This window comes from Neofelis nebulosa, chromosome X (genome assembly GCF_028018385.1).
Source record: "Neofelis nebulosa isolate mNeoNeb1 chromosome X, mNeoNeb1.pri, whole genome shotgun sequence".
NCBI classification, from domain to species: Eukaryota; Metazoa; Chordata; class Mammalia; order Carnivora; family Felidae; genus Neofelis; species Neofelis nebulosa.
Genome location: NC_080800.1, coordinates 20,707,155 through 20,728,765, shown reverse-complemented (window position 1 = coordinate 20,728,765; position 21,611 = coordinate 20,707,155). Strand labels below are relative to the sequence as shown.

Here is a 21,611-nt window from a genome sequence, read left to right as displayed (position 1 = left end):
GCAAAGAGGGCCAGTCCAGTTGCTAAAGGTGATGTGAGTGCATCTGGACAAGTCTATTTGCCCAGACTCTGAGGAGGGGACGACGTTGATTGAAACAAGAAGTCTTCCTCCATACTGAATTTTAACACCGCCCCCCAGAGGCGTTGTATTTTCAAGAGTGATTCTTCTACAAAAGTAGAGCCTTACAGTGATGTGCAGCCGTATGTGTCCAGCAGCTTACACAAGTCGATCATTGGGACCTTCCAGATGAGGAGGGGTTTAATTGTTGATCCGTGCTTATTATTTGTGCTCACGAAGCAGGGGGTATTGGGAGTCTAGACTGTGGCTTCACACGAGTCGGGCAACAAAATAGAAAATGTTGGGTTCAAGTGGTACCAGAGCAAGTGGCTGAAAAGAATTCTGTCGAAGTGATCATTGGGTATCTTTTAGAGAATAAAGCCCTGGTTATTTCAATAAATTAAATTGCCTGTTCTTTTACATTGAATCCAGTCAGCCATCCAAGCATGCCAAACCGTTTCCAAAAGTTATTGCTCGTTCTCTTCCAACAGCCTTTAGATAAGCCACTTAGCTCAAGGAACCGTGTAGTCACTGTGGATGCGCTCATGGCCTTGCTGTGACAGCAAGCCTGGCTGCAGCTCAGAGGGAAAATCAAATGTGCTCGATGGGCATGTAGATGAATCAGAGAACCTCAGAGGTGGCAGGAAGCTGAGAGGGGCCGGTCACCCAGTTCGAGTTTCTGCATTGAGACTGGAGTAAAGCTGAGCTCAGAGGGGACCTGGCCAAGGTCCCTCAAGCAGAGTAGAGGTGGAGGCAGCGGCAGCCTCCCGCTTCACGGCACCCATTCCTTCCGTCCCGTGCTGCCCGAGAGCTGTATGTAAGGCTCCTGTAGTATGTGTAGCCAAGTGACAGCACATACCTAGCTCACATCCTACCTCAAGGCTACAGTAAGCTTTAGTCTGGGAATCCTGACCTAGTTGTGCAATATTCCAAGTGTCCCCAAGAATTCTGAGATAGGAACGTTGGTCCCATGTAGTGAAGAAAAAACTTGATTGTCCCTCGAGGAGAAAATGTGTCATGACTTCATGGAAGGGAAGACCCTTCATCTCATGTTATTTTCATGGTTTTGATACTCTCGTCGGGTAACACGATTAAATGCTTATGCTGCTTAATTGTAATCCAACAGCCAACACATACTAAATTTTTACTAAATACCAGGCTTTGTGCCAAACACTTTATGTGCATAATCTTATCTAATTGTTACGGCAACTCGATGGGGATAGAGATGAAAATTACCCCCACTTAACAGATGAGGCAACCGAGGTTTAGAGGTGACCTTTGACCTGCCCAACATACAGGGCCTTTCAGGCACATAGGTATAGCATTGTTGCATTAAGGCTAGAAGAAGAACAAAGCCTCAATCCAGAGAAACTATCAGAACAAAAGACTTCTTCATCACCAAGGAAATGGATGCAGTTCAATTAGCTTCATGAAAAATGTCATTACAATGAACATTTTAGTGCAACACATGGGTTTTAAGTCCCAGTCAGTTGCCTATTTATTCCAAACAGTAAGTACTGGTTTTAATAGTGTCCCAGTAAAACAGAATTCAGGCAGCCTGTGAGTGACCATTCTATGTACAATTCGTACTTTTGTCTAAATCCCAGGAAAATTTGGGGGGGGGGGGTGTTTACCCAATATCTACCTGTAGTAAGCAACAAATAGATATTTTTGGTTCTTACATAAGCGACTTCAACTCTGATGTTTACAAGACAGGGAATATTAAAATCACTTGTATTTCATCTCACATAGCCAAGTAGACTAATGACAAATGACTTTTCTTACAAGAGATGTGCCTTCCCATCAATCTAGCCCTTGGAAATAGCAACATCCTGACTCTTTAGGTTAAGAACAAACATGAGTTGAAATAAAAAGACCATTAATGTGAATGACTGGTCTCTCTCATGCCCTTTTGGCTAAATCACTCTTTCTCCTTTAATTTTTGATCAGGAGAAGAAGTACCGCTTCCAAAACCAGGTAGACAAGATGAAGGAAAAGGTCAAGAACGTGGAGGAAAGATCAAAAGAATTTGTCAACAGAGTAGAAGAAAAAAGTCATGATCTAATTCAAAAGTGGGAAGAGAAGTCAAGGGAATTCATTGGCAACTTCCTGGAGCTGTTTGGGCCTGACGGTGCATGGGTATGTAATTATTTGTCTTCACTTTCATGGAACCACTCGAGGGTGTCCCTTATCTCAGTCCAATTTGGGCATCAGCCCAAGTGGCTTCAGGTCTACATCATTTCTTTATTTAGGTTCTGCTTTATCCCTCAATTTGGCACCCCATAGCACCCGAAGCCAGTTCTGGTCTCTGTTTCTATTTCTTGTTCAGACCTTGAAGCCATTTGGTAATTGTTTAATGTCTGTTGCTGCAGAGGTTGGTTCTCTAGCTCATCGTAGTCTCTCAGTTGGAAATGAGGCAAAGCTTAGGGGTCAGAGTCAAGTGGGTCAGTGGTGGCATGGAATTTGTGTTGTGAGACAAAGCTAATGGGCTCTTGGATCACCCTGCGGAGGAAGGTCAAAAGAAACCTAGCAGCATCCGTCACCTTTTTTGGTCAGGAACCCTGCTCTTCCATCGGCCATAAGAGAAGAGGTAGGATTTTGCTCTGCCTCTGCACTGTCATGCCCTGATTTTCCCGTCGTTTCATGGCATGTATGTGTCAGGAGAAAGTTTTAGGGGACTGAGACCATGATCTCAATCTTAAAACAGAAAGTGCAGAGAGTCTTGTCGAAATTCTACACACAATTCTGAGGGAACACTATGAAAAGGGAAAAGAAAATTCTGGAAACTACCTTGTATTCCACGGGTATTTCTCTTGTGCATGTACTTAGAGGTGAAGAACCAGTATTGTCAGCAGCCTTAATGGGGGTTCCATGAAAGAGATCTTTCAAAGCCAACCTTCGTTTTTAAAACAAAGAGAAGTGATTCCATTTGATTTCCTTGATTTTAAGTAGCCTAGATTTCCTATTATGACATGAGAAGTCTCTAACAAAATCCACTTCGGCTTAATTATTTTATTGATGGGTTGTCACTGCTGCCTCTGTGCTCATTTGCGCTGGTTCATTATAGGATTATCTAAACGTAAAACACTCAATTAGTAATAGAAAAAGAAGAACGTTTGAGAAGGTAGAAGAGATGCTTTGCTTAAAGACTAGTGGCCTCTACATGATTATAGACGTGGGTGTTGTGCGCCAATCGGGTCCCAGTGGCAGAGTCTGAGAGGGGCAGAGGGTTTGCAAGGGGCTGCTTGAGATTTCGAGGACTTCTAGAAAGAGCTAGTAACGTGGAGGAGCCCAGTGCTGGGTTCCTTTTCACTTCCCCTGGGCCTGTTCAAGTTTTCAGCTCAAATCAGTTCAATTTACGGGCCACGTATCCACGTCCTTGTCTACGCACAGTGCTAGGGAAGAACATGAAAACAAAGTGCAGAACCTGTTCTCTGGGATTCCATGGGATCTCTAACATCCGGTCTAAAAGTTCCATGAGTTTAGTGTGTACCCTAATGGTTCACTATCCACAACTCATTTCCAGGGGGTGGACACGCCGCTGGTGGTGTTTTGTTTTGAATGAAACCAGGTGGGTATTCATTTGCTTACAGAGATTCAGAAATGTGTCACTGTGGAGGAGCCCTGGTGTCCTAACTCAAGAGGGTGGCTATTTTCTCCACCTGGAGTGAGCCTCGGCAAGGAAGGAATGTAATTTCATAGCAACTTGGTAGATCTTAGCCGTTTCGGGCTCCCAGTGAAGGTGAAATCATAACGGGAATTGTCCTAGAGGAGTCTGGTGACAGCACGCCGCGGTGATTTTTAAGAAATGAAATCCAGCTTTGAGTCTAGAGGTTTTTCTTTTTAAAACTTGCTATTAGTGTCAAAACTGTTATTAACATTAATTTACCATATCAGCCAGACTTAGACATTGCTTTTTTTCTGTTGACATTAAAAGTACAGGAATAGTTACAAGGATGTTAAACGCCAAGATAAGTAATTTGCTTTTCATGAATATGCTATTATTATAATAATTCTTTATTTGTGGGTTTGGGACTGGAACTCATTTCTTAAAATAGAGGATGTGTATTACCTGCAAATATGGTACTGTTACAAATAACCCAAACTTGGAAAAGCACGAAATAGAAGGATTTAAAGTACAAAATTTGGCAGAACAGAATTGGTGTGAGGTATAACATGTAGCTTTTTATAGTGGGTATTCCATAAATGTGTGTGGATTTAATGGATGCATGGACCTATACACAGAACCTTCTAGCATCTGCAAAGGAGATGGTGAGGTATAATTCTCTGTATTCCTATCTATATTGATATCAATATCATATATATAGATTGATACAGATATATACCCTTAGCCTTTTATTGCTTATGGTGCTCAGTACAGGACTTGGTACAGCTTGGTGTTTGGCTCAAATTCAGGAGGCAGAATTGGTTTGCTTGGCCTTCAAAAACGTTCTCAAGTTTCTTTCAGGGAGGGCATGAGCTCGCCATTGCCCACCGTTATTCCCTGCTGCCTCCTCTAACCTGACTCATACGTTTTTGCTGCCCACCTGTACCCAGGCAATATTTGTGCTTGTTCCTTGTAGTATAGAGTCTTTGATTTTCCTCCAAGTGACCTCATGCTTTCTATTAAGAGCTGTCATAGAAAATCCAAATCCTTCCACATCAGAGTGAGAAGTCGTGGTGAGGACCATGTTGTTACAGTCTAGAAGTCGTATAGCAGGTTAACCCTTTTCCAAAGCCTTTTTCTATCTACTCTATGCATTTTGACTACCAGTAAGGGAGTATCATAGCTGCGTTCTAGATAAATTACAAAGGTCTAGGAAAACTGTGAAACTTTCCTATGGTTTCCCAGACATTTGGAGGTACTGGGCTGGAGGCTGGGCCCCAGCCTTTTTTTCCTGGCCGGCACTGTATCGTCCACCATAGGAATGTCCACGGGAAGCAGTCACTTTCGTCCTTCACCCTCCTTTGGTCAGCCTATGGCACTGTGGAGAAACAGATGTACCGAAACCACATTAAGGGTTTGTGACCAAGCCCGTTGCCAAAATGGCACTTTAGGCCAGGTCATCTAGATTCAGGAGCTGTGGTGGCGGCTGTCTTCTTAAGTAAGCAGAAATCATGGTGCCCGTGGTGATGTTATCTATTGGTAACAAATTACCCCCGAAATTAGCGACTTAAAAAGAACACATATTATTTCACATAGTTTCTGAAAGTCAGGAAGTAGCTTAGCTGCGTGGTTATCATTTAGGGTCTGTCATGAAGTTGCAGTCAAGAGAAAAGCTAGCCTTTTAAGATGTAATAGCTGAAGTGACAATCCATTTATGCCATATTCTTTTTTCCTCTTGCATAGTTTATTTTCAATAAAATAAATCTGTAGATCTTAACCCGAGAGAGCTGTAGATAGAATTCAGAGGGTCAGTGAACTTGAATGGAAAAAAAAAAAAATAGTATCTTTATAATTACTAACCTCCACCTACAATACAGCTTTCCCTCCAATTATAAATGTAGGTAACAAATGACAATACTCCCAGCAAAACTTGTGGCTTTGTAACCAACCAGTAGAAATAACAGATATTTTAATATCAAATTTTGGGAATTGAAGAGATGTTAAAGTATCCTTTATATACATCATTACTTTGAAATTTTGGTGGTAATTACTATTGGGAATTTTTTTTTTCAGCCTTCCATTTTATAATTTATGTTTTAATTTACATGTAAGTTAGCATATAGTGCAACAATGATTTCAGGAGTAGATTCCAGTGATTGATCCCCTATGTATAAAACCCAGTGCTGAGCCCAACAAGTGTTTTCCTTAATGCTCCTTACCCTTTGAGCCCATCCCCCCTCCCACAATCCCACCAGCAACCCTGTTTGTTCTCTGTATTTAAGAGTCTCTTCTGTTTTGTCCCCCTCCCTGTTTTTATATTATTTTTGCTTCCCTTCCCTTATGTTCATCTGTTTTGTATCTTAAAGTCTTCATATGAGTGAAGTCATAGGATACTTGTCTTTCTCTAATTTCGCTTCGCATAATACCATCCAGTTCCATCCACGTAGTTGCAAATGGCAAGATTTCATTATTTTTGTTTGCCGACTTATACTCCATTGTATATAGATACCACATCTTTATCCATTCACCTGTCGATGGACATTTGGGCTCTTTCCATACTTTGGCTATTGTGGATAGTTCTGCTATAAACATTAAGGTGCATGTGCCCCTTCGAAACAGCACTCCTGTATCCCTTGGATAAATACCTAGTAGTGCCATTGTTGGGTTGTAGGGTAGTTTTATTTTTAATTTCTTGAGGAACCTCCATATTGTTTTCCAGAGTGGCTGCACCAGTTTGCATTCCCACCAGCAGTGCAAAAGAGATCCTCTTTATCTGCATCCTTGCCAACATCTGTTGCCTGAGTTGTTCATGTTAACCACTCTGACAGGTGTGAGGTCGTATCTTGTTATGGTTTTTATTTGTATTTCCCTGATGATGAGTGATGTTGAGCATTTTTTCGTGTGTCAGTTGGCCATCTGGATGTCTTCTTTGGAGAAGTGTCTATTCATGTCTTTTGCCTATTTCTTCACTGGATTATTTGTTTTTTGCGTGTTGAGTCTGATAAGTTTTTTATAGATTTTGGATACTAACCCTTTATCTGATATGTTGTTTGCAAATATCTTCTCCCATTCTGTCGGTTGTCTTTTAGTTTTGCTGATTGTTTCCTTTGCTGTGCAGAAGACTTTTATCTTGATAAGGTCCCAAGAGTTCATGTTTGCTTTTGTTTCCCTTGCCTCCAGAGACACGTTAAGAAGTTGCTCCAGCTGAGGTCAAAGAGGTTTTTGCCTACTTTCTCTAGGATTTTGACGGCTTCCTGTCTTACATGGAGGTCTTTCGTCCATTTTGAGTTTATTTTTGTGTATGGTGTTAAGAACGTGGTCCAGGTTCATTCTTCTGCATGTCCCTGTCCAGTTTTCCCAGCACCATTTTCTGAAGGGACTGTCTTTATTCCACTGGATATTCTTTCCTGCTTTGTCAAAGATGAGTTGGCCACATGTTCCTAGGTCCGTTTCTGGGTTGTTCATTCTGTTCCATTGATCTGAGTGTCTGTTCTTGTGCCAGTACCATACTGTCTTGATGATTACAGCTTTGTAATACAGCTTGAAGTCCAGGATTGTGATGCCTTCAGCTCTGGTTTTCTTTTCAACATTGCTTTGGCTATTCAGGGTCTTTTCTAGTTCCATACAAATTTTAGGATTGTTTGTTCTTGCCCTGTGAAGAATGCTGGGGTTATTTTGATAAGGATTGCTCTGCCATATTCTATTGGTCACATAATCGGGGCATATTTTTGGGAAGATACCACACAAGGATGTGAATAAATCCAGAAGGTGGGGTTTTGGGGGGCCATAATTGCTGTAATAGAGGATGCATTCCCATTGATTCAGTCTGAGGGAAGAATTACCAGAGCTCAAAAGGTTACTTTTCAATCTTTACCACCTACAATTCTACTTATTTAACTACTTGCTTCTTTTTTTTTTTTTCTAGATTCTTATAACTAGTCCTGACTCACATTTAGAAGACAGCCTATAACCCAACCATAGCTGCAAAGGGAAGCCTTCCCAACAGAAACTTGGTATTCCCCCTCTTGGGAGGGCATGTCCCTGAAAGACAGACTATCCTCAAGGGAGGGGCATTAAAGGAGCTGAATTCTGAAGCATTGTTGTCATGTTGGTGGCAATGCTGTTCATTTCCAAGGTGTTCAGGGTCAAGTAGCCAGGATCAGGGGAGGCAGAATCAGCTTTCAGGGTTTGCTTTTGGGGTAGGGCCTTCCTAGTGAAACTTGGCTATTTTTGTTCAAAGGGTCAGACACGTTCCATTTAAACATTGTGCCCTAGGCACAGAGGCTATATTTTAAAAACATTATGTATCAATTTGAATGATATGCCACTATAGTCCTTAACTGACATTGAAAACAGAGACTCATTTCCTGTTTGAAATGAAAATGCATCTCTTCTGTTTTACAGTGTGAACACAGACATTTTCCCGGAGCACTAGGAGAGAATAACCTTAGGTCAGGTGCAAGTTTTCAGTTTATCCTGCACCACAAACACTCTTGGCCCTAATCCAATCAGTCTGGTGGATTCCCTATGCAAACCAAATAGGTATTTGCATCTAATATAGGAGATACATTTTTTAGAAACCTTGATGATATGTTCATTTTTTTTTTTTTACAAAGAACAGATTTACATAATGTGAGGTCCATTAGTAAGTTTTTCAAACTGTGATAAAATGTACCTAACATAGCATTTTAGCCATTTTTAATATATAGTTCAGTGGCATTTAATATATTCATAGTTGTGCAACCATCAGCACTATCCACTTCCGGAACTTTTGCATCATCCAATATTGCAACTCTGTACTTATTAAATACCCCGTCACCAGTCCCTAAGAATCCCCCTTCTAACTTTGTCTCTATGCGTTTGACTATTCTAGGTACCTCATGGTGGAATCACACACCGTTTATCCTTTTGTCTGGCTAATTCCACTTAACATAATGTCTTCAAGATTTAACCAGTGTTGTAGCATGTGTTAGAATGTCATTCCTTTTTAAAGCTGAATAATATCCCTTTGTGAAAGAATTTTATTTGCTTACCTTAAATCATTGGCCTAGGCAGGCATCTATAACACACACCTAGGGGCCTACTGGGTTAGTCTCTAGGGACAGAGGCTGGCGCATGCCATCTTTCACTTCCCCTTTATGTCACTCCAGCTTCCTGCCATCTCCCAGAATGGAGCTTGTACCTTCCTTTGGTACCTCAATCTTGTAGCCACCCAGGGGACACCTCTAGATCTCCTGGCTCTGATAGCCAGTGCAACTTACCCTCCAGGGTCCCATAAGACTGTAACCAACTGACAAAGAGTTCTCGACCATCTACCACCCCCAGGGCCCAGGAAGAGGTTAGAGACCCAGGCAATCATCTTTTGGAGAAATAAGCCTTCATAGCTGTGGCTGGAGGGGCAGGCTTCCAATGAAACCTACCTCTACAGGCCAGAGACCTCCTTGGAGGGCAGGTGCTAATTTTATGTTCCTTCCACCACCCACCAGAGCACCAGTAGCTCCTAGAGAGGAGACTGTACCTGTGTCTGGTGTCCTGGTCTTCTGGGCTGCCACCAGGGGACACTCCTTGACCTTCTACCTCTGATGGTTAGCCACCGCCCCCAGGGCACTGCAGAGACAGTAGGCTGAAATACACCCCCAGTCTTTCTATGAAAGAGGCTGAAAGAGGCGTATTCATTTGTCTAGGAGCTGGGGCCGGAGGGAGGGCTTTTGGTTTGGCACAGATCTACGGACCTAATGAGGTGCACTCTAAGGACAGGGGCCAGAGGACCTTATGTTCGTGTTCACCCTCTGTCTTGCTCCAGGTCACCAGTATCTACTAGAAAGGAAGTTGTACACTGCTCAGGTGTCCCGATTTTTTTCAACGTTTTTTTTTATTTATTTTTGGGACAGAGAGAGACAGAGCATGAACGGGGGAGGGGCAGAGAGAGAGGGAGACACAGAATTGGAAACAGGCTCCAGGCTCCGAGCCATCAGCCCAGAGCCTGACGCGGGGCTCGAACTCACGGACCGCGAGATCGTGACCTGGCTGAAGTCGGACGCTTAACCGACTGCGCCACCCAGGCGCCCCCAGGTGTCCCGATTTTTAACAAGTGCCACAGACGAGCACCTCTCGATGACCTGACTCTGGTGGTCAGCAGGACTTGGCTTGTAGTCCTGCAGGACTGTATCTATGGGCATGCTTCATCTGATTGCACTTTGTATTATTTGCTGATACTGTATTTTCTACAAGTGGAAGGCTTGTGGCCACCATGCACTAAGGAAGTCTAATTGGCACCGTTTTTCCAAAAGCATTTGCTTAGTTTGTGTCTGTGTCACGTGTTGGTAATTTGTGCAATATTTCAAACTTGCAGTGACTAGTGGACTTTGATGTTACTATTATATTTGTGTTGGGACACCATGAATCGTGCCCATGTAAGATGGTGAACTTAATTGGTAAAGGTCTTTGTTCTGACTGCTCCACTGACCTGCTGTTTTCCTCATCTCTCTCTCCCCACTTGGCCACTTATTCTCTGAGACACAAAAACACTGAAATGAGGCCAGTTGATAACCTTACAATGGCCTCTAAGTGCTCAAGGGAAAGGATAAGTCCCAGGTCTCTCACTTTCATTCAAAAGCTAGAAATGATTAAGCTTGGTGAGGAAGGTGTGTTGCAAGCTGGGCCTCGCGAACCAGTTAGCCAAGTTGTGAATACAAACAGAAAGTTCTTGAAGGAAATTTAAAGTGCTACTCAAGTGAACACAGAAACGATAAGGAAGCGAAAAAGCCTCATCGTTGATACGGAGAAAGTTTTACTGGTCTGGATAGAAGGGAAAAGAAGCCACAACATTCCCTTGAAACAAAGCCCGAACCAGAGCAAGGCTGTCTCCAGTTCTGTGAAGGCTGACAGAAGTGAGGAGGTCCAAGAAAGTACTTGAAGCTATCACAGGTTGGTTCATGAGGTTTAAGGAAGGAAACTAGCATAAAAGTGTTAAGTTGAAGCAGCAAGTGCTGATGTAGAAGCTGCAGCAAGTTGTTCTGAAGATCTGGCTCAGATAATGCACGAAGGTGTCTACGCTAAACAGACAGTCAACGTACACAAAAACAGCCTTCTACTAGAAGATGCTCCCTAGGACTTTGATAGCAAGAGAGGGGAGTTCAAATTCTGGCTTCAAAGCTTTAAAACAGAGGCTGAGTTTCTTGTTAGGGCCTAGCATAGCCGGTGACCTTAAGTTAAAGACACTGTTTATTTCCCATTCCAAAAATCCTAGAGCCCTTAAGAATCATGTGAAATCTACTCTGCTTGTGATCTGTAAAGGCAACAAAATATGGATGACAGCACATCTGTTTACTACATGTTTAACTGAATATTTTAAGCCCCCGCACACAAAAGATTGCTTTTAAAATACTACTGCACATTGACAATGTACCTGGTCACCCAAGGGCTCTGGTGGAGATATATAATGAGACCGGATGTTGTGTTAGCCGGCATGAAAACAACATTATTCTTCAGCCCGTGGATCAAAGAGTCATTTTGACTTCCAAGCCTTATGATTTAAGAAACGTATTTTGTAATGCTGTAGCGAACCACAGCTAGTGGCTCCCTTGATGGAGCTGGGCAACGTTGGTTGAAAACCTTCTGGAAAGGATTTACCATTCTGGGTGCCATTAAGGATATCTGTGATTCAGTGTAAGAAGTCAAAATACCAACCTTCACAGGAGTTTGGAAAAAGCAGATTCTAACCATAGGTGATCTTGAGGGGTTTAAGACGTCAGTGGAGGAAGAAACTACCGATGTGGTGGAAATAGCAGGAGAATGAGAAGGGGAGCCTGAAGACGTGACTGAATTGCTGTCGTCTCATGATGAAACTTGAATGGGATGAGGACTTATTTCTTCTGGATGAGCAAAGAAAGCAGTTTCTTGAGATGAAATCTACTCCTGCTGAAGATGCTGTGAAGGTGGATGACATGATAACGAAGGAGTTAGACTCTTACATAAACTTAGTTGGTAAAACAGTAGCAGGGTTTGAGAGGACGGACTCCACTCGTGAAAGAAGTTCTGTCAATAAAATGATGTCACACAGCATCGCAAGCTATAGAAATGGCTCCCGAAAGGAGCGTCAATAGATGTGGCAGAATTCATTGTGGTCTTGTTTTAAGAAACTGCTGTAGCCACCCCAGCCTTCTTCCACCACCCTGACCAGTCAGCAGCCCTCAACAGGGAAGCAAGACCTGCCACCGAGAAGAGTATGACTCACTGAAAGTTCAGAAAATGGATAGCGTATTTTAGCAATAAAGTATTTTTAAATTAAACTTTTATAGCATTTCTTAGACATAACGCTATCACACACTCAATATGCTATAGTGTAAACGTAACTTTTGTACACACTATGAAACCAAAAAATTCTTTTGACTCACTTTATTGTGAAATAGATTCACTCTACTTGATTGTGGTGATCAGGAACAGAACCCACAGTATCCCTGAAATCTGCCACTATTTGCATACTTTAAAAGCTGTTGCCTGAAGGTCTGGCTTCCAATCAGCCTGAATCTAGGTGCCCAGTGAGATCCTCCCTTTCGGAACACTGACAGGCCTTGGTATACCCTCCACCCCTGGGATCCACTAAAAATAAAATAAACTGCTTGGACAATCACAACCAAGAGCTATGGCAGGGTTGAATGGTAAAGTTTCATCTCTGATGTGCAGTTACTCCTTCTACAATGGCAAAGGTGGCTGTTTTATCTAATGCACAGTAAACAACACAGAATGTCCAGGGAAGCAGACAAAGGAATATGTTCAAGATGAAAAAAACAAGAGAAAACCTCAGAGAAAGTCCTTAAGGAAGTGCAGATAACAGATTTACCTGATAAAGAGTTCCAAGTATGGCCATAAAGATGCTCATCGAGGATGCCTGGCTGACTCAGTTGGTGGAACATGCGACTCTTGATCTTGGGGTTGTGAGTCTGAGCTCCACGTTGGGTGTGGACATTACTTGAAAAAAGATGCTCACTGAACTTAGGGAAAGAATGGATGAACACGGTGAGAACTTCAACAGAGAGAAACCAAGTATAATTAGGTACCAAATGTTCTGGACAAACACAAAAGAATGAAACTGGATCACCTTCTAATACCATACACAAAAATAAACTCAAAACGGATTAAAGACCTCAATGTGACACTTGAAATCAGAAAGATCCTTGAAGAGAACATAAGCAGTCATTTCTTTGGCATCAGCTGTAGCACTGCTTTTCTAGATATATCTCCTCAGGCAAGGCAAACAAAACCAAAAATAAATTACTGGGACTACTTCAGAATGAAAAACTTTTGCATGGAAAAGGAGACAATCAACAAAACAAAAAGACAACCTACTGAATTAAAACAGGTATCTGGTAAGGGTATGTAAAAAATTTATATAACACCGCAAAACCAAAACCAATTTAAAAAATGAGCTGAGGACCTGAATAGAGATTTTTTCCAAAGAAAAATGCAGATGGCCAACAGATATGAAAAGATGCTCAACATCACTCATCATCAAGAAACTGCAAATGAGAGCCACAATGAGAGATCCTAAGTTCACACCATTCAGAATGGCTGTTATCAAAAACACAAGAAATAACAACCATTGGCTAGGATGTGGAGAAAAGGGAACCCTTGTACATTGTTGGTGGGAATGTAAATTTGTACAGCCACTATGGAAAACAGCGTGGGGGTTCCTCAAAAATTTAAACACAGCAGTATCAGTATACAACCCCAAAATTACTCTTTGGAGTATTTACCCAAAGAAAACAAAAACACTAATTTGAAAAGATATGCACCCCTATCTTTGTTGCAGCATTATTTTTAATAGTCAAGATAGGGATCCAACGTTGTGTCCACTGATACACAAGTGAATATGTGATGTGTGTAAAGATATATATACACATACACACACACACACATGTATACACACGCAATGGAATATTACTTAGCCATAAACAAGAATGAAATATTGCCCTTTGTACCAACATGGATGGACCTACAGGGTATTATGCTAAGTGAAATAAATCAGACAAAAAAAGACAAATGCCACATGATTTCACTTTTATGTGGAATCTAAAAATCAAAATGAAAAAAAACCCCATTAACTCATGAATAAAGAAACTAGGGGTTGCCCCGGGGCAGGGGGTGGGTGAATGAATTATGTGAAGGGGATAAAGAGGTACAAATTTCCAATTATAAATTCAATCACAGGGATAAAAAGTACAGCATAGGGAATATAGTCAATAATATTTTAATAACTGTGTAGTGACAGGTGGTGACTATACTGATCATGGTGAGGATTTCATAATGCATATAATTGGTGAATCACTGTATTGTACACCTTAAAGTAATAAAATATCGTATGTCAACCATACTGAAAGAAACTGAAAACAAACAAATGGAAAGATACCTCTTGCTCATGGATTAGAAGAATTAATACTGCTAAAATGTCCATACTTCCCAAAGTAATCTATAGATTCAATGCAATCCTTATCAAAATTCAGTGGCAATTTTTTTTTACAGAAGGAGAACCAACAATCCTAAAACTTGTATGGAACCACAAAAGACCCCAAATGGCCAAAGCAATCTTGAGAAAGAAGAACAAGGCTGAAGGCACCACACTCCGTGATTTCAACGATATTACAAAGCTGTAGTAACCAAAATAGTAAGGCATTGGCATTAATATAGACATAGATCACTGGAACAGAGTAGAGTCCAGAAGTAAAGCCAGACATACATGGCTAATGAAATTACTACAAAGGAGCCAAGAATATACATTGGGGAAAGGACAGTCTTTAATAAACAATGCTGGGGAAAGTGGGTAGCCACATGCAAAAAGAGTGAAACTGGCCCACTATTTTATACTATACACAAAAACTAACTCAAAATGTATTAAAGACTTGAAACCATAAAACTCCTAGGAGAAAACATAAGCTATAAGCTCCTTGACAACGGTCTTGCCAATTTTGTTTTTTAATTTGATATCTAAAGCAAAGGCATCGAATGCAAAAATAAGTGGGACTCCATCAACATGAAAAGTTTCTGCACACCAGAGGAAGACCAGTATCGTATGACTTCACTCATATGAAGACTTTAAGATACAAAACAGATGAACAAAAGGGAAGAGAAGCAAAAATAATATAAAAACAGGGAGGGGGACAAAACATAAGAGACTCTTAAAGACAGAGAACAAACAGAGGGTTGCCCAAGGGGTTGTGGGAGGCGGAATGGGCTAAATGGGTAGGGGGCATTAAGGAATCTACTCCTGAAATCATTGTTGCCCTATATGCTAACTAACTTGGATGTAAATAAAATATTAATATAAAAAAAGTTTCTGCACATAGGCAACCATGAACAAATGAAAAGGTATGCTACTGAATTGGAGCAAATATTTGCAAGTCATATGTGATAAGAGTAAACATGTCAAAATATAAAGATGTCATGCAACTCTATAGTACAAAAAAGTACCAATCTGATTTAAAAATGGACACAGGATCTGAATAGACTTATTTCCACCGAAGACATACAGGTGGCCAAGAGGCACCTGAAAATATGTTCAACGTCACTAATTACTAGGGAAATGCAAATCAAAAACCACAATGAGCTATCACCTCACACCTGTTAGAATGGCTGTTATCAAAACAAGAAATTAACAAGTGTTGATCAGGACTTGGAGAAAAGGGACCCCTTTTCACCACCATTGTTGGTGGGAATGTAAATTGGTATAGCCACTATGGAGGTTGCTCAAAAAGTTAAAAATACAACTACCATATGATCCAGCAATCCCATTTCTGGATATTTATCTGAAGGATATGATAACACTAATTTGAAAAGATATATGTATCACCATATTCACTGCAGCATTATTTACAACATCTAAAACATGGAAGCAACTTAAGTATGCATCAATGTATAAATGGTTAAAGAAAATGTATATATAAGGGGATATATATATATATCATATATATATATACCATGGATTCCATGGAATATATATATAATATATATATATACATATATATATACATATATATATATATATATATATATATATATACACACACACCATGGAATATATATACCATGGAATATTATTCAGGCACGAAAAAGAAGGAAATCTTGCCATTTGCAACAAATTGTTGGGCTATGAGGGCATTATGCTAATATGTTAGAGAAAGACGAATATTGTGCTGTCTCACTTATTTCTGGAATCTAAAACAAACATGCAAAAAACCCCGCACTCATCAATACAGAGAAAAGATTGATGGTTGTCAGAGGCAGGGGGTGGGTGTGGGCAAAATGGGTAAAGGGGGTCAAAAGGTACAAACTTAGTTATAAAATCCATCATGGGGATATAATGTACAGCATGGCGATTATGGTTAATGATCCTGTATTGAGTATTTGAAAATTGCCAAGGGAGTAGATCTTAAAAGTTCTCATCACAAGAAAAAAAATGTTGTAACTATATATAGTGATGGATCCTAACTAGACGAATTGTGGTGATCATTTCGCTCTATGTACAAATAGTGAGTCACATTATACCCCTGAAACTAATGTTATATGTCTGTTATACCTCAATAAAAAAATCAACATGAACATAGACATTCTCCCTCCCCCCTTATTTACTGCTGTATCCTCAGGGCTTAGATTTATGCCTAAAGTATAAATAGTATGCTATAAGTAAATGTTTATTGAAGGAATGAGTGGTCAACTTTCAGATTCTCCATGCCAAGAAAACCCTCCATAATATTTTATGATACACAAAATGTTTCTTTTCAATATCCATCTTGAAAATACTCAACTGTGTTCAAGTTGGAGAATGAATATATGTGTGTGTGTATACATACATACATATATACACCAGACTGTGTCTATACATATACATACATATATATTATTTATATATACCACATTTTGTTTATTGATTCATCCATTAATGGACATTTGGATTGTTTTTATCCTTTGGCTATTTTGAATAATGCTGCTATGAACATTGCTATACAAATATCTGTTTAATTTCTTGCTTTTACTTCTTTTGGTTATACACCCAGAAGTGGAATTTCTAAATGTTGTGGTAACTCTGATACTGTCTTCCACTGTGACTACACCATTTTATATTCCATTGCAATGCAAAAACGTTCTAATTTTTCCACATTCTCTCTAGTGCTTACTCTGTGTGTGTGTGTGCGCACATGTGCATGCGCATGTAGAGAGAATATAGATATATTATAAAGTAATCATCCTAATAGTACTGCTGTTGTTTAAGACTTTTGATTTTACAAAACATATAATTCAGTTTGTGGATCTGAATTAATTTCCTGCTTGAATTTTTTTGACGGTTTCAAAAATGCACAAGTAACAGGAGTCAACAGAAAAACTTCTTACTATGCAAGTGGCTAATTACAGAGAGTTGGTCAGGAGCAGGGGCTCACCTCCTAATGGGGTGCCTTGGTCAAGTTCCTTTGCATCCATTACCTCTAGGGTTGTTCGGTGGATTAAACTGTGTCATTCTTTAAAGCCCTTTAACAGCACGAAGGCACATGTCAGGTATTGTTTATAAGGGTTAGTTTTTGTTGTTTATTGATTTGGCCAAAACAAACTCTCTCCTTGAGTTCCACGATGCTTACCAGAAGTCCAAACCAGATGTAACTAGGATGTTTTTCTTTTCTGTTTTTATTGTTTGTTTTTGTTTTTGGCAGTTAAGCTGGAATCTCTCTGAGATGCTGAAAACTTTGAAGGCATTTGTCAGGACATTAAACGCCTCACTAGATGTGAAAAACTTCTTGAAAAGTTTGTAGGAAGAGAAATAGAAAATTAGTTTTACTGGGACAGGACTAGATAGGATTATGTTCTTGGGAGAAAATTTTATAAATGGAAATTTCTCAATACAGTTAAAGACTTAAATACCTTTTCTTTATGAAAATGCCTTGCCATGGTCTTCATTATTTTTATATTTCTAAAGTGCTTTTCTTCCCAGGAAGCTCATTACAAATCTGTCTGCTGGCCTGATTCAATTTCACTCCTTTGCAGAAGAGTCATGCTTCATAATGCACCAGAAACAGATCACAGAGCTCACAAACTGAGACCCAGAGTTGTTTTGCATAGATACCGCATTATATGAAGTGTGACATCACTGTTTATCATTAAAGATTCAAATTATTTCATTACTGTAGGCATAATATTCTCAGTTATGAGCTTGAGTCAAACTACACTAGACAAGCCCTAGATTCCTTAGAAAATGAGCTAATGGAAATGCTGACATCCATTAACAGTGGGAGAGCTAATGGCTGCCACTATAAATATACTTCAAGATTACAGTAATAAAAATACATATTTTCAATTGACTGCTAGAAGTTCAAGGATTCTTTTAAAGTTGCTATTAATAATAGGCCACCCTATCCTTTTGGCATTTGATTTTATCTCATAAATGGGCTTCCTATAAGGTAATGCTGTTGTACTACAGCATTTTTTTTCTATTTGATTTTGCGGGGGTTGGAAGTCTTTTGGCAGAATTATCAGTGCCTTTAATGTAAGGTGAATAATTGGTAGTTTCTTAGAACTGTGAATTTTAAATCTGAAGAGGTTCTTTATGATCAGCAAAGCATCTCTATTTGTAGAGAAAACTTGAGATCCTAAGATGAAATGGGCTAGAGCTTGTAAAAAGGGGCAGGGTAATGGATGATGTACCCCAAGGCTCTAAAATTCCCTCACCTATGTCATTACTGCAGTAATGACCTCTTTGGCCTCTTCTCCTTGCCTCAGTCATTTTTCTCCCTTATGGCGATAAAAGTAATGCCTATTCATTACAGAAGTTTAGAAAGTAAAGAAAAAAAAGGGAAGAGACTAAAAATCACCTGCAGTCCAACTGCCCACATCAGTCACTGGGATGTTGTCTCAATCTCTTCTCCATCTGCACGTATAGATTTCCTTTTACAAAATGGGATCATGCAGAACATACTGTTCTCAAATCATTTTTACATTGCAATAGCTCACCGACATCCTCACATTACTAAATATTCTTGAAGGTCTTTTCATCAGCTGCCTAGTGTATCATTTCAGAGTTGTGCACGATTTCTCTAACCTTTTTTAGGGTTTTGGGGTTTTGTCTGTTATGACACTGCAACGAATACCCGTGTAACCAATAAGTATTTATTTACATCTCTGATTCTCTCTTCAGGAAAAAAAGTTTTTACACCTATTGCCAAATTACTCCTTAAAGAGGCACGGCTATTTTACCCTCCCATCAGCAGTAATAGGTGTGTGGTCTTTTTTCCTGAGCCCTAACCGGTACTGGCCATTACATTAAAAAAAAAAATTGGGGAGAGTAACATCACCAAGATGGTGACAGGGGCCATTCCTGACTTCGCTCCCCCTCACAAGAAGAACTAACAACTCTTCATAGACAAGACACCACTGAGAGGATCCTAGCACATGGGGGTGAAGCTATATGCTGACCTTGTTGTTGCCCTGAACCCAGCCCAGCCCAGCCCAGTCCAGCCCATCACACAGAGAGGTCTCCGCTGAGCCTCCAGTTTTTATAGTGGAAAAATGGAGTCCAGGGCAGACATCCAACTCCCCCAGCATTGTAGGTCACTTCTTGGGAGCCCTCACTCTGGTTTTACCCTACAGGAATCACAAGGCAATCTGCGGGGATGGACCAGTGTGAATCTAACGGGGAGGGGCTTCCAACAACCCGTGCCCATACTGGCATACTGAGTTCCTACCTGCAGCGCCCGAGTAGTAGTCACAGCTAGTGGTTTTGCTGATCTGCAGATCCAAGACGGTGGCACAAATGAGTTCAGGGAACTCAGTGGGGCCCCATTCTGCCCGACTCTGGTCCTCAAACAAAGAGATTTTGCTGGCCCTGTAGGCTGGTCTGCCTCTGTGCAGGCAGAGAAGCTGAGTTACAGCCCTCCGCCCCACCCCCCACCCCACTGCTGAGTAATACTCCCAACCATGCCCACCCAGAAAGGCTGGCAAGAACACCTGGGAGAGCTACGCTGTCCAGCCACACTCGAGCCAAGAGTATGGCAGGCAGAGGCGATTGCCTATAAAGCCAGTGCTACATGTGGAGGGTTCACTGGCTCTATCCAGACAATAGGACTAATTCATAGCCTACCCACTACTGAGTGTAGCTCCTGACCCCTCCTTACCAGAAGGCCTGATGTGGAAAAAGTGGGAGCCTATTTGGAACTGGGCCTACGGTCCCCCCAGGTAAGGGAGTGAAGTCATAGCCCCATCCACTGCTGAGTGAAGTTCTCAGCACCATCCAAACAGAAAGCTTGGCTGTAAGACCCAGAAAGCTGCATAGCCCATCAACATTTAAGCAGAGTCCAACAGGCAGAGCTGACAGTCCACAGAGCAGAGCCAGGGCCCTGTTCAGGCAGGGAATATGTGGCACAGGTTGGCTTGAGTCAAGACCATAAACCAAAAACCTTTGTGGCCTTGGAGATACCTCTCTTGCTGTGCCTGGGCACATAAAATGATTCATAGCCCTGCCCACTGAATACCGTTTCCAGCCTGCCTGACCAGGGAACCTGACTAGAACACACAGAAAACTGTGGATCCCATCCAGCAGGCCTCCTTACAACAGCCCTTGAACAGAGACCCCAGCCCATAATGCTCCTCATCTGCTGAGCAAATAGGTGGACCCATTGTAGCCAGGGGGTTCAGTCCACAGCCTTGCCTGATTTAGGTACTCGAGCTACCAGCCACATAAGGCCCCATTCTCTTGCCCAATGAGGGCAGAGAAGCCAATTCATAGCCGCACTTACTGCTAAGTACAGTATGGACTCCTGCCAGTCTAGTAAGCCAGACCAGAGAACCAAACCAGCGATCTTACCGACTAGTCATACCAGTGGCACCCCTACCCCTGACCTCAGAGCTCAGCCAGGGGCCTCACCCAGAAATCGACCCTGGTAGCAAAACTCTACCTGCCTAAGGACACTACCAGCTGACGTGTCCAGAAACCCAAACTGAGGTGACTGGCAAAGAGCTATCTCTGCCAAAGCAGACCTGCAAAGTCTGGAAGGGGAGACGGCTTACTCAAAAGTGCAGATACCAATGTAAGGAATCAAGGATCATGAAAAATCCGGTAAACGTGACACCACTGAAGCAAACCGCTAAAGCTCTAATAAATGACCTTAAAGAAATGGTGTCTATGAACTGTCAAAGATTTCAGAATAATCCTTTTAAAGTTTAGCCAACTAGTAATACGTAGAAAGCTAAAAATTAGGAAAATGATATATGAACTAGAAGCTCAACAAGTAGAAACCATCAAAAAAATTGTAGAGCTGAAACAATACAATGACTGAATGAAAGAATTCAACAGAGAGCTTCAAAAGGAGAGTCAACTATGCAGAAAAACAGTCAGTCATCTAGAAGACAGGACATTTTAAATAATCCAGTTAGAGGAGCAAGAAGAAAAATGAATCAAAAGGAGTGAACAAAGCCTACAAGACTTAAAAGACACAATCAAGGGGCATGTGGGTGGCTCAGTCTGTCAAGCGTCTGATTCTTGATTTCAGCTCAGGTCATGATTTCACAGTCTTGAGACTGAGCCTTGTGTTGGGCTCTGTGCTGGGCTGGAGCCTACTTAAAATTCTCTCTCTCTCCCTCTGCCCCTCTCCCCCCCCACCCCCCCCCCCCCACACACTCTTTTTCTCTCTATCAACAAAAAAGATACACTCGAGACAAGCAATATTTGTATTAAGGGAATTCCAGAAGGAAAAGAATGAGAAGGGAATGGGTACAGAAATTAAATTTAAAGCAGTAATGGTTTAAAACTTCCCAAACCTGGTGAGAGACTTGGACATTCCAATCCATGAGGTACAAAGGATCCCAAATAATATGAACCCCATACTCTGGTTTCTCTTCAGATCGAATAAATCTTTCGCCTTTTACCAAATAATATGAACCCCAATAGGGCTACACTGATAGACATTGTAAT

General features: G+C 41.1%; 1 protein-coding gene across 18 annotated transcripts in view; it reads left to right on the top strand.

Annotated features, from left to right (window-relative positions):
• The window catches only part of PCYT1B (phosphate cytidylyltransferase 1B, choline), a 148,987-nt gene that overhangs the window by 115,806 nt on the left and 11,570 nt on the right, over positions 1-21,611 (top strand). For 17 of the 18 annotated variants that reach the window (XM_058713662.1, XM_058713664.1, XM_058713661.1 and 14 more), the window contains one exon: positions 2,008-2,196. In XM_058713662.1, the coding sequence (XP_058569645.1) occupies positions 2,008-2,196 (189 nt within the window). Of the gene's footprint in view, positions 1-2,007; positions 2,197-14,185; positions 14,831-21,611 lie in introns of those variants that run through there. The other variant, XM_058713666.1, reaches the window with a different exon arrangement.